The sequence below is a fragment of the Nesoenas mayeri genome, assembly GCF_963082525.1.
Source record: "Nesoenas mayeri genome assembly, chromosome: 1".
Lineage (NCBI taxonomy): Eukaryota > Metazoa > Chordata > Aves > Columbiformes > Columbidae > Nesoenas > Nesoenas mayeri.
Genome location: NC_137541.1, coordinates 71,568,582 through 71,581,749, shown reverse-complemented (window position 1 = coordinate 71,581,749; position 13,168 = coordinate 71,568,582). Strand labels below are relative to the sequence as shown.

Here is a 13,168-nt window from a genome sequence, read left to right as displayed (position 1 = left end):
CTCCTGACTTACGCATAGGGTAAATTCCTGTTTAGTAGCCATGCAGCAATACAAAACAATGTTAATTCAGCCAGGCACAAACACCATGAATTTCTAGCATGGTTTTGGGTTAGTCTGGTTGCTCCTCTCAGGAAGACTTTGCTTTCCAACTAGTGCTTGGATTACTTTGCCGAAAAGTCAGGCAGCTACTAAGGCTGCATCTACTTCTTTCAACACCTGATATTCTCATCAAATAGGTATCAAAGCATATATACAAGAACCACTTCCAAAATTTTCTGTAGGATACAGAGAAATTATTCTTGTTCTTAGACAGCTGAAGACATATTTTACCATAGACAGCCAGGCCACTTCTTTTGTGCATGCCCATAGTCTGCACAGCCTGTTCTCCACAGCACGTGCGCTTATGCTCTTGCCTTCCACAAGCTCTTTTGGACAACTTTACTGCTCTGTTCATCACAGGTAAAACTGCAGGAAGGTGGGTTTTTCACATGTGGCACATTTAATCATGGATAGAGAGGTGTTATCTCAGACATCACTATAACCAGAGTGGACTGCTCCTATTGGGTCATATGCTAGGAGAGTAGACATGCAACATCTTTGCAGTTCTGGCTTTTTGTCCAAGAAGCTCAAAATCCAGTGAGAATCAGCAGCATCCTCAATGTGTCATAGATATTTAGGTAACTGTCCTTTGGCTTCAGATCTCTTGTCTGTTCAGCATGCATAGATCAGGCTAAGATTTCATTGAGGTCCAAGAGGAAAGTGCACTGCAGAATGGAGCTAATTAAGCAGCAGAATTTATGGTCATGATACAAAACTTATATGCCATGTTGATGTTAAGTTTTTAAAAGTACTGGCTATAGCTATAGATAGATAAGGCTTAAGAATGCTGTGATTGTTAAAGATTTAAATGTATGTTTCATTTTTGCACATATGAATACCTCTAAGTGTGGGTATTACTAATAACTTTACTTGGTGTTAGGAAAGTTAAAACAAAATAAACAAACAGGTGGGGAAAAAGGCTTAGTGGAAATTATGGTATGCAGTTAAAAGCAGACTTTATAAGAGGGTAGCATGGTTCATGTGTTAACTGGCCAGTAAAAAAAAGAAATCAGAAAGAGCAGGTGAAAAATGCTCTCAGCAGGCACTGAGAATAGGAACTCAATTGTCTCTTGCTTCATTCTGGCCTAGAGCAAAAAAAGCCACAAACCATTGCAATCGCATAGATAACTCACTCTTCACAGCTTGTTTGATTTGATCAGGGATTGGACTAGATGATCTTTTGAGGTCCCTTCCAATCCTTAACATGCTGTGATTCTGTGATTTATTGATTTTTGTGCCAGTAAAAGCACTGCTTTAGCCAATAGGCCAGTGCAAAGGCAATGTACAGGCTAGAAAGTGTAGCATGTCAACAAGCCTGGGGAGCAAATCCTCATTCCAAGAGAGGTTAACAGCAGAATCCAAATCTTTTCCTACCATTATCTCAAATAAAACCCCTCTTTGGTCAGAACACATCCAAGCAACCTGCATCTGTGAAGAATAATACTTTCAGGGATCCCTCACTGTTCTCGATGTAATTTTGTTGCATTTGTAGACGTACATCTTGACTCCATTTGAGGCAAAACATAAAGTGAGGCAAAATATGAAGTAATGCTCTCATTATAACCCCTACTTTGCCTGGCAAACTTCTCCCTTTACATCATAAATTAAGGCACAAGGAAAACAACATTTTTGACAGGGGCTCCTGGAGCACAAAGGTCTTAGATTTTGTCTATATAAAACATAACATTTTAATGGTAAGGATATAGTTAAAGTAGTGTAACATTTTTGTGTAAAATTAATTATACTGACAAAAAAGGGCTAATATCAATGCAACCTATAACTATACCAATTACGGGGAATAAATCAGCATATGATATCTTTGCACTTGTGTACTTCTACTGTGGTGTATTGGTATTATTACAGAAGGGGAAAAGTTCTAACTGAAAAAAACACTTAAACCAATATACAAACCCCCAAGTACTGGTATAACTACTAGTACATAAATCAAATTCTTTGACTCACAGACGCCTAGAGATGGAAGCCAGCTCAAAAGATTATTAAGTCCATCATCCTCAAGGCACAACTGGCTGCATTTTGCAGTGTTTATTAAGATTCTCCTACTAGCCCCAGTGCCTTAGAGACAAGTAACAGGTCAGCGAGCGAGTCTAGATTATGTGTGAAGGAAAGTCACATGGTTAACCTCCCTCCTTAAGCAGAGTGACCATTTCTAGCATCCCTGAGATATATTTATTGGGGTTCTCAGGGCAGATATAGAAAGAAATTGTGGTACCCCATCTCTCATGCATCTTGCAAACTTCCTACCTCCCCTTCATTCTTCAAGCAAGTCGAGTACCTGATTGTTTCAATAGCTCTATGTTCCTGTAAATCCAAAGCTGTGATCCCAAACCACCTTGCTTAGGTGCAACCTCATACTGGAAATGCCTACATATCACAGGAAATAAGGATTTCCCCTTAGTTCCCCAGGCTCCTTAAAGCTTCTTCTTTGTGTATGTCCAAAACCAGTGCCCCCACACAGCTTTGAGCTTCCCTGGAATCCTCTCCACAGTCCCCTTAAAGACTGCCTCATCCTGTAGCTCCAGCTCCCAAAGTTCCTCATAAAAAGCAATCTGTGGCCACTACATTCGACTACACAAAGAATATGCTTTCTATAAAACTCTTCTGTTAAAAAAAAAAAAAAAAAAAAAAAAAAAAAAAAAAAATAGAAATCAAGCTTTGGATCTGTATCCAGAATCAGCAGCTCCTGTTAAGCAGCCACTTCAGTCACCAGGCTGCTCTTTGGTGGGTCAGGATCTCTTGACTTAGACTCTCCTCACATTTGCTCCTGCAGTTTGAAGGGGAAGGTACCACCTCTCAGTGTAACTTATGCTCTAGTGACTTGGGCACTTCGGAGGTGGCAACTGAGGATCTGAAACCTTCCATGGTCTGGGCAAAGTGGGAGTTTGGACACTGCTCTCCCACCTCTGCAGCAAGGCCTCCTCTGCCCACCATCTCCTACTCCAGGGAGGGTTGTGGCCACCACGCTTCCAGAGGGGGAACCCGGCTGGTAAGAAGAAAAAAAACCCTTTTTCAGACCTCAGACACGCAGCCTGCTGAAGAGACGTTCAAGATTGATTCCTTTTATTTTTATAATAGTATTAACAGCAATTTGGGTTTCCTGTGCAGGCTCTACGCTGGGGCCTGGCTCCCAAAAGGGCCTGGTTCCCCAGCCTCTTCCCCCGGGGAGTAGCAAGGACACAGCCTGGGTTCAGCAACAGCACAGAATCATTTTGGTTGGAAAAGACCCTCAGGATCATCGAGTCCAACCCTAACCTAACTCTTGCGTTAAACTATGTTCCTAAGAACCTTGTCTACAGACCTTTTAAACACCTCCAGGAATGGTGACTCCACCACTTCCCTGGGCAGCCTGTTCCAATGCCTGACAACCCCTTCCATGAAGAATTTTTTCCTAATATCCAATCTAAACCTCCACTGGTGCAACTTGAGGCCATTTCCTCTTGTCCTATCACTTCCTATTTGGAAGAAGAGACCAACACCCTCCATGCTACAGCCTCCTTTCAGGGAGTTGCAGACAGCGATAAGGTCTCCCCCCAGCCGCCTTTTCTCCAGGCTGAACAGCCCCAGTTCCCTCAGTCGCTCCTCATCAGACTTGTGCTCCAGGCCCCTCACCAGTCGCGGAGCCAAGACCGCCGTTTCTCCCCACCCGAACTGCGCGGCACCCACCGGGACCGGCGCCGCCACCCGTGGCGACAGGCGGCGGAGCCACCAAGGCCGCTTCCTGCTTCCCGCGCCGCCGCGGAGGCGTCAGGGCCCAGCGCCGCTCCCGCTCAAAGGCCCGGCGCTGTGCGCCTGCGCGGGGCCCCGCACGGCGCCTCCCCCCGGGTGCATCGGCTCCTTCCTGAGAACGGGGGGCACCGCGGCTGCTCCGGGTAGCTGCCAGTTACCGTCCCCCACGGGCACGGATCGCGGTGCGGGACGGGCAGATCGCGAAACCCCCCCAGGAGTCCAAGGAGGAGGAAGGGGTTTCGGGTTTGGAAACGGCAGGTCGTGTCCCGTGCAGCCAAGAGTGACTGAGGGCTGATGGGCGGCACCGGGTCAGCAGCGCTAATGCTCCCGACACCCTCATTGCGCCGTGAAATGCATGCAAAACGTAATAAATAAATAAATACTTTATATATACATACATATGTACATATATATATATGTATTCTGTGGTCTGTTTGTATTCAAAGCGAACTGCCTGGAGGATGCCCCCAGCTTTATGAATAACAGACAGGGGTTTCAACCAAGCTGATTAGTCTTCCCAGTTGCCTGGGACAGTCTGCCCTAAAGAGGAGGTCACAGAGTGAGCAGTGAGCAGGTACAGTGTTATGGTACAAAAGTCTACCCCACCCTCATCCTCCCCAGCTATAAAATGGGATTTTATGTTCCAGAGTGAAGTGCTTCCAACATGACACTGCAGACAAATGCAATGCAGTGTTGTGAAGGTTTACTATTAATTACCAGGTCACACCCTGATGACTCATCCTGTATTTCTTTTGTTCCTTACACTCTGAGTAGTAGGGATTTATCAGCATTTTGAGATCTCAGGCCATTTTCGCTCTTGGATCAGCCTGTGCTTGGTGAGAGGCGAGAGTCCAGCTCAGACTCCTTGAGCAAACTCCTTGTACGTCACCTCTGCGGAAAGGGCACCGGTTCCCACATGTGACGGCTCTGGCTGGTGTGGAGTTAGTAACACCATGAGACACAAGGTCATGCTCAGCAAAATAAATGAAGCAAGGAAAGGGGTTTTTTTTGAAAAGTAACTTTTACTCAGAGTCTGGCTGGGCATCCGTCTGCAGGTGGTGTGTGACTGCCTTTGCATCACTGGTGGGTTTGGGTTTTCTCCCCCTTCACTTGTTAAACTGTCCTTATCTCACCCCACAAACTTTTTTCTTGCTTTTGCCTTTCAATTATCTCCCCATGCTGCTGGGAGGGGAGTGACCAAGCAGCCAGGTGGAGGCTTACCTGTCAGCCAGGGTCAACCCACCACACCAAGACAGCCAAGTACCGCAGAAATTGATGCAAAATAGTCTGGAGAAAAGCTGAGCACAATCACTAGTTAAATCTTAAAAGTAAATAGTTTATTTACGAACATTTATTTGAAATGCAAGTGTTAAAGAGTAAAGACGGTCTTGAATACAAAATCTTTCTGTGCTTAAATTACAAGATAAACCATTTTTTTTCCATTTATTTCTCTGTTCTTAAGCCCTAAATGTCGCTGATGTTTTCTGCGAGGCTGCCCATAGAGTAGTACACTGTGAAAAAAATCGGGTTCACGGGGTTTGGATGTTTTACAGATCAAAAGATAAAGTATCTTTCTGAGCTTTTGCAATATAAAAGTAACCGCTTGTGCTTCGTGAGATGGTTCTTCATATACAGGTTGTTTCATATCTCCATAGGCAGACATAATAAGAGCTTGGAAGAGATTGATCAAGACACAGATCATCACCAACATGAAAGAGGCTAGGAAGAAAGCCCCCAGCAACCTGTTGGATGAAAATGAGGTCTCTTTGAATGCTGAGACACAGTAAGAGACTACAGTCTGAGCTGAGTGAATCATGTTACTGTAATTCCTTTCATGCTGCCCAAACACAAGGTAGCCAAAAGTCATAAATATAAAGAAGAACACTGCCACCACGAGGGCCATTGAGGAGATTCCGGGAAGGGCTGCCAAGATTGATCTTTCTGCCAGGCGCACATCATAAAAGACCCGAGAATATTTTAGAGTTTTCAAAACTGCAAAAAACGTTAAAAAGCCCATAGCAATCCTTAAAATCTGATCTAAAAGAGAAATTGAATGAAAATGAGCAAAATCATATGGATGAGCTAAGTAAAACCTTACTACATCTGCTCCCGCCTTAAACTTTATGATCTTTAATAAAATAAAGAGCAAGAATGCTGATTTTAAGCCAAAGTTGATTATATTGGAAATGGTTTTAAGATAATGTTTTTTTTCTCGGCCTATCGTGTAAAGCTCATCTGCAACGTAAACGATCAGAAAGGTAAGCAAAATTGCAAACACAAACTTTGGACCTACGGTTAGCTGATGATAAATGGGGATTGCAAAAGAGTGTACTGACAAACTTGGTTTTATGATCCCCAAATGAGACATTTCAAATATGACTGAGACGGTGCAAAAGAGATCTACATCTGGGTTAAATGTAGTTAGTTCAACAATCACAGCCCATGTCTTTTCATCAAGCCAGTTGCTCTGTTGTAGGGCATCCAGCCTGGTAGTTGAATTAGCTCTTCCTTCTTCAGGAAAAAAGTAAAATGTGTATCCTGTTGGTCCATATGTGTGCAAATGTCCATAAGAATAATACGTCCATACAGTCTTGCTCTGCTGGTAAATGAACCCATTGTAAGCGCTGGCATTCTTGGAAAAAGTCTGGTTGGTAACCTTTGTCCAAGTGCCAGCATAGTTACTTTTGTCTGGGACGTCCCTACCGTATTTGTGAAGACAGTGGCTTTTACTGATCACAAAGTTATTTACAAAGCTATGAGGATGGAAACATTTTTTCTTAGTACCTTTAGCCCGCACTTGCCTCATCCTGGGCAAACCAATGATTTTGGACCAGCTCTCGGGAAGAAAGGTTGGCTGAATGTCATTGTGGATCAAAGGCAAGAACGAGTCTTTCACCCACACGTAGATCTGTTCTAGCTTATCTACAGTAGAGAGTTGTGGAGAGAATTGGCTACGGATGAATTGGGTGTAGTGGAAACAGTTGGTGTTGTCAATGGGATAGGCAAAAATTAATAGCAGTGTTAAAAAGACAAGGTGATTGATGAAATCTTTTGTGAAGATAAATGCCTTGATTTTAATTTTTGCCTTTTTCAGCATGTTTGCAATTTCATCAGCTTGTAAAGGCTTATAATGCTTAGAGCCTCTGACCTTATCAAGTTTCAAGTGCATTTGTCTCATCTCATCAGCACTCATAAGGTGTCTAGCCAACTTAATCTCAAGATGCTTTTCCTGAGTTAACCATGTGATGTTTTCACAGGTTTTTGGGCGAATTGTACTCAAAGCTGAGAAAAAACTGATTTTTATAACTGAAATGAAAAACACGTTCTCAATAAAGGAGATTAGAGATGCTAAAAGCCACTCCATTGAAGTCTGATAGCCATAAGACAAACCATATAACACAATGAAAAATGATGACACCCCAGTTACAGCTATAATCAGTGCCCACGAGAGATAGACGCACCACCAACAAAAAACTATGTGCTGAGCCTTGTGAAGGAGTGTGCTTAATGCGTTTCTTTCCTTCTGAAAGTTGCCCCCTTCTTCTGTGTAATCACTAACAGTGGAATTTGATGATGGCCTTTTCTGGCAGGCCTTATCCATCGCGGGGGAATTCGCAGTTATCTTCTGCTCCTCTGTTCCAATAACATTTGCATCTCTTTCAGAAACTGTGCAGTTTTGGGGACCTCCCTTGCTTCTTGTCTCCCTGGAACCTGGCGGATTCTTTGAGATGGTGGGACAAGGAAGGTTCTCCAAGGGACTCATATTCCTTGATTGTGCTGAAGTTTCTGAAAGGTACAATTTTTGCAAACGTTCCTTCCAGTTCCTAAGATTCCCAGACAGGAGGGATGAACTTGCCTTTGGGTCTGTCTGAGCCACAGAACGAGGAGAATTCTTAAATAAGGCAATTATCATCATTTCCACAGGTACGGTAAGCAAAGCACATTGAATTCCTACTGTTATTGATCTCAGATACCTCAAGTGTACTGGAGATTCTTCATCCTTGTCAGCATTAAAGAACATAATGTTAACAAGCAAGTTTAATAATAATATTGCTAAACAAGATGACAACCTTTGGAGTCTGGTGAAAGTGCCACTGAGAACATAAGCAAAAACCGAGTACCACAGATGGCCCTCTGCTAAACTGTTGGCAAAATTAATGCAAAAATAGTCGATTCTGGACAGAGGTGTCTTGGGGTTTGTGACAGAAAATGTCCTTTCTATTACGTGATCGCTCTTGTCAAGAGAAAGCCATTTCCTGCACAAAAAGAACCAGGTCTTCCTGGTTGACACATTCTCAACTTTGGCTCTGCTTAAGAACCAGCCTGGGTTTGGGCCCTTGTTATTGTGCCACACCCTGAGTGAACAAAGGTCTCCCAACTCTTTCTTGGTAGTTAACAGAAAGCAGTCAGTGCTTCCTTGTTGGAAACACAGAAAGTGTGGGTGCCGTAAACGATGGACATCACTTGTACCATTCTTGCCAATGAGCTGAAGAAAGACATCTGCTCTGGTTCCAGCTCCCCAGCGACTGCCTGTGTATAAAGTGACCAAAAAGCCCACTTTATCAAAGGGATCATTGTCTGGCAGGACTATAATCTTGTCTTTACTGTCCCTGTCAGTCCTGTCTTTTCTCATGGCCCAGAGGGACAAAACAATGTAGACCAGAAAAATAAAGAGCACTGTTAAGAGGGTCACTGGGTTTTTAGGTATGTCTGCTATCAGGGTTTTTCCCAGATCTACTGTGTTGGGGGTAACTATTACTCTGGCTGCCAGGAACCTTATGTCATACATGTCTTCATCTGACTCAGTGTGGACTAGCTGGCTTCTGCCTCTGCGCTTTAGATTGCAGATACACTGTACTCTGTGGAAATCGGTCAAGGAGCCAAGCCCGCACGTGTCTTCTCTCCACAGACTTCGAAACCCATCCAGAAATAAGCACTGATCACTAAATAGATGTATGCTCACCAGTCTCTGGGTTTGATACCTCACGACATAGGGTATCTGCAAGACAATGGAGAAGTTCTGAGTGTCTGTACCGTTTCCTTGAGCTGTGGCTGTCACCAGTGACTCTGGGAGACAGATAATATAGGGAGTCTTAATCTTACAGTCAGCACTATATGTCTCATTTTCGCTTGCAACTGTTGACTTGTTGTGAAAAGCATCAAATGAGGCTATGGGTTGAGCATGAGTAATGTTGGTGCCTGTAAATACTAGCACCTTGAAAGTAACTTTTAATTTTGTCAAGATCTGCATGTACATGGTCTTGGTATTCTTGTTGACTTCGAGAGTAAATCCTCCAGTTGTGTAAGATTGTGTTTTATCAGGTCCCATTGCTAATCGAAAAGTTGAAGATTCCTGATCTTTCCTAGCAACAGTAATTTCTGCTCTTTCAGGCATGAACGTTAGTAGTTCCCCACTAGCCTTGGTCTCTGCCATTTTGAACCCCAAGACCATTGTTGTGATTTCGGATGTGTAACCTAACCAAGGGAAGGGGTTCTCCTCAAACTCAAAAACAGCAGTGGACATGACAACATCTTGGGTTGATCTTGAATAATTTCCCTTTTTCAGTAATGGATGAAAGCAATTCCTGCAGGTGTCTCCGGCAAAGGAAGCATTTGCAATGTTCCAGGTTTCTTCTTTTGTCAAAGTGATTTTCCAGTGGTTTGTTTCTATTAGCGTTTCTGTTTCTCCAGGGACCTTGCCCTGGAAGACTATCTCCGTTAGATTTTCCATGATGGAGATGACTTGTTTAACTCCATTTACGTTGACATTCTTGCGATGCAGAAGAGCAGCTTTCAGGATGTTGGACAAGCATCTTGCTATTCCACTGGTCTGAATTTCCGCGTCCTCAGACCAACGGGTCGTATTCCTCTGTGTCTTCAGCACTTCCGTAACTTCTACCAGTTTCTTAATGGCAAGGTCTTGTGATCTAATGTTAATTTCATCAGCTTCTTCTGTGACTTGAGAAAGCGAAGCAACTACTTGGTTGATTTCCATTTCATTGTCAAGTGAAATATTAAGGGCTGCTTTAATCAGGCTTTCCCGAAACTGAACCTTGGAGACCTGGAGAGTTGGTGTGGCTTTAATATAGTTTAAGACTGAGGCTGCCAGATAAGACAAATAACCAATACTAAAATAATCTCCAGTCTGGAGATAAGATGTCATGGGTGCACTTGAGCCACTCACTGAGGCCAGAAGTTCATGAAACACAACAGGTAGCGGTCGACTGTTAATTGGGTTCTCTACGCGGACAGATAAACTCACTTGGGTAAATGCCCCAATGGAATTGTGGACTTGAACGTAAAGTGTCAAGGTGTACTTCTGAGAGGGCACTCCAACTGGGAGAAAAGATGGAGGAGTTTTAGGCTGATAACCAAAGTACAGAATTGTGCCAAATGTATTTTCTTCCACAGAAGTTATTTTGGTAGTTTTGGGTACACTAGAAGCTACTATCACTTTATATGTCAGAGGCGAATTGCTGTCAAAAAATCCCCTGCATTGAACAACAAATTTTGTCAGAAAGGCTGTACCTTTATGTGGGTTGATGATACATTTGCCAGTTCTAGGAGGAGGATTTACCTTAAATGCGTGGCTGTGGACTGAGGTCCTACCATCCCAGGTAGTTATTTTCAACACAAGTATGTAGGATTGAAGTTTAGTCTTTGTAAAAGTCAGAGCATGTATGGACAGGTAAGGCCCAAACCTCCCTGTTGAGGTTCTGGAAGACCAGTCAAAGTTAATTTCTGTAGAGTTTTCTGAAAAAAGGGACCAGTAGTAGGATGGCTGGCTGTCTGTTCTACAGTTTTCACATTTTCCAGACAAGCTAAATCTCTCTGTTGGAATTAGAACGCTACCACAGTTTTCAATGCATGTCACATGCACAGAGAGCGTGGAGCTGGGCTGCACAACTACAGTTTGGTCAGCATAACTCGTCCTTTTATCCTTTTGAATCACTAGACGAAAGTAGTATATGGTATTTCCTGGGAGAGATTCTGGTGACATTGCTTGAACTGGACCTGAGAATGTTAACCATCTCAAATTTCTCTGGTTCGGATGGCATTTCTTTCCTGGGCTGATTGTCATGCTTTTATAGTCTGACATCTCTTTAGTGCAGTACCAAGTAAATGTGATTCCCCTTAGTTGTTCCTGAGAATCAGGATCATAGGATGCAGAGCCATCAAGAGTCCAACTATCAGAAAAACCCACTGTGCGGAACGTGCCTCCTGCAATATTTGCCACTAGATCACCACTCTCAATCTGAACATAAATTTTATCTGTGCTGTTGACAAATATGTCAGTCTGCAACGGGTTCATCTCAACAGTGAAATGAAAGAGATACAACCCATAGTCTAAAGTATAACTCGGAATAGTTATGGCTACCATATGTATACCATGCAGCCAAGAAAGGTTCATTGGGTTTGACCAGTTCGGCATAGTTTTTGTGTCATTAACACGATAGATTCGCCAACAGGGCCTGACCTGTACGGCAATTATGCAGTCTATTACCACCCTGGCATAGAGATTAAGAGGTGTCCCCCTTTTGTGGTGCAAGACATTGCTGTGAAAAACAGGTCTCCGAATGCGTACTTCTTGTATGTAACAGGGTGCTTGCAAGCAAGCCATTGGTGCTTCTATGGTTTTTGCAGCATAGTTGTTGACTCTGACTCTTAAAAGAGCTGGTGTAATTGCACTTCTGCTACAATCCACTTTTGCCACAAACCCTGTGTATTTCTCTGGATCAAAGGGTAAAGCAGAGCGACGGACAAAACGTGAAGCATTTCTTACGTGATCGCTGTATGTGTACGTGCTGTTCTGGAGAAGGTGATCTTTTTGTGTTCCAAAAAGCTGCAGATGGAAGGTCCACTCACACTGAAGCATTGGGTGTTGTGAAGGGATAAACCACACTAAGTAAGCAAAGCTCTGCAGAAAAGGATGGTTACTGCTGAAAACGTGGACTTCAAGGTCTCTTTCTGTCAGAGACCTAAACAAAGCCCTGTTCTGATTCATATAGAGGTACATATTGAACTTGTACCACTGAAAGGCCACAAACTCTATGGAGAACAGGTACAAGAGCTCCTTGTATTGGTAGAACACAGTGCGTGTGTTAGGGCCATCTGTGGAAATAGGGCTTCTGGTTTTTTTGGTTGTGTGAAATGTTCCGTGTTTGTACCTGAAAATGTAAGTGCTCCTATTGGTCTTCCCTGGGTGAAGGTTGACATGGGTGGGAGTTCCTCTGCCTGCCGTTAGGCTCAAGGTACCATTGAGTAGATATAGTTCTCCCATCGATTCCTCAAACTTCTTTCCATCAACATGAAAATAAATGCTGGCAACCACCATCTCACGTGGGCTCTGAGGTGTGGGAACAGCACAGAAGTTGCTCTGCAGAGTAAAGGAACTGTAGGAACGGAGCCAACCTCCTATAGCCTGTGTGTCCACCAGTCTGTAGGCCAGTGTCCCTGGGGTAAGGGGCTGAAGCTTCCAGGAGAGGCTGAGGGGCTGTTGAGGAACACTAAGGAGCTTGGAGCTGACACTGAGGACATGCAGCAAGTCAGGCTCTACCTTGAGAGACAGTCTGAGGCTTATCTGAGGCATCTGCTCGATGCTGACTGAAGCAATGTGGAGCCCGTGATGCCTGTAGCGCACAGTCAAGTGGTAGTTGTAGTAGGTAGCACAGGTCTGTTGCAGCTCGGCTGTTGGGTAGACAGTAGGTGGTGGCGTGTCTTGGTGCTCAGTGCTGGGAAGGAGAAGGGTAGAGGGGCTGCCTCTCTGGCTGCTGAAGCGATATTGCCAGCTGGCACTCCTGAGGCGTGCACACCAACCCAGCTCTACTGGCTGCCACACGTGGATCAGGCGTGTCCCTGGCCAAAGCACGAACAGCCGCATGTCCTGCTTAGACACCTCGATGCTCACGTTGCGGTGAAGGCACTGGGGCACAGTGCACCAAGCGGATGAGCACTGCACTTTAAGGAGGCTGGAGGAAACAGGTGGAGGAGCACTCATCTGCAGCGTGACTTGGCCTGACCAGTATGAGGTGTTCTTCACCCAGGCCGAGTTCAGGTACCAGAAGCAGCGTGGTGGGGGTGGTGGCCACCCCTTTTTCCTCACCGCCTCTCGCCTTGCTCCTGGGGTGGGCTGGTAGCGCAGGATCACCATGCTGTCCCACAGGCACGAGACCCGGTGCTCGTTGTCCTGCCGTTGGGAGACTTGCCCATGAGGGCCCCAGCAGGTGACCAGCAGTGGTGCTGGCTGGAGACGGGGAGAGGAGGTCCAAAAGCCTCGGAGGCAGCAGCCGAGCAGCTGAATGAGAAGAAGGAGCACTTTCATGGT

General features: G+C 44.6%; 1 protein-coding gene across 1 annotated transcript; it reads right to left on the bottom strand.

Moving 5' to 3' along the window:
* Positions 1 to 5,254: 5,254 nt before the first annotated feature.
* Positions 5,255 to 13,165, bottom strand: PKDREJ (polycystin family receptor for egg jelly; the record flags this gene model as incomplete). The annotated part of the gene is made up of 1 exon (XM_080341502.1): positions 5,255 to 13,165. The coding sequence occupies one exon, from the start codon at positions 13,163 to 13,165 to the stop codon at positions 5,255 to 5,257; it is 7,911 nt and encodes a 2,636-aa protein (XP_080197628.1).
* Positions 13,166 to 13,168: the final 3 nt, after the last annotated feature.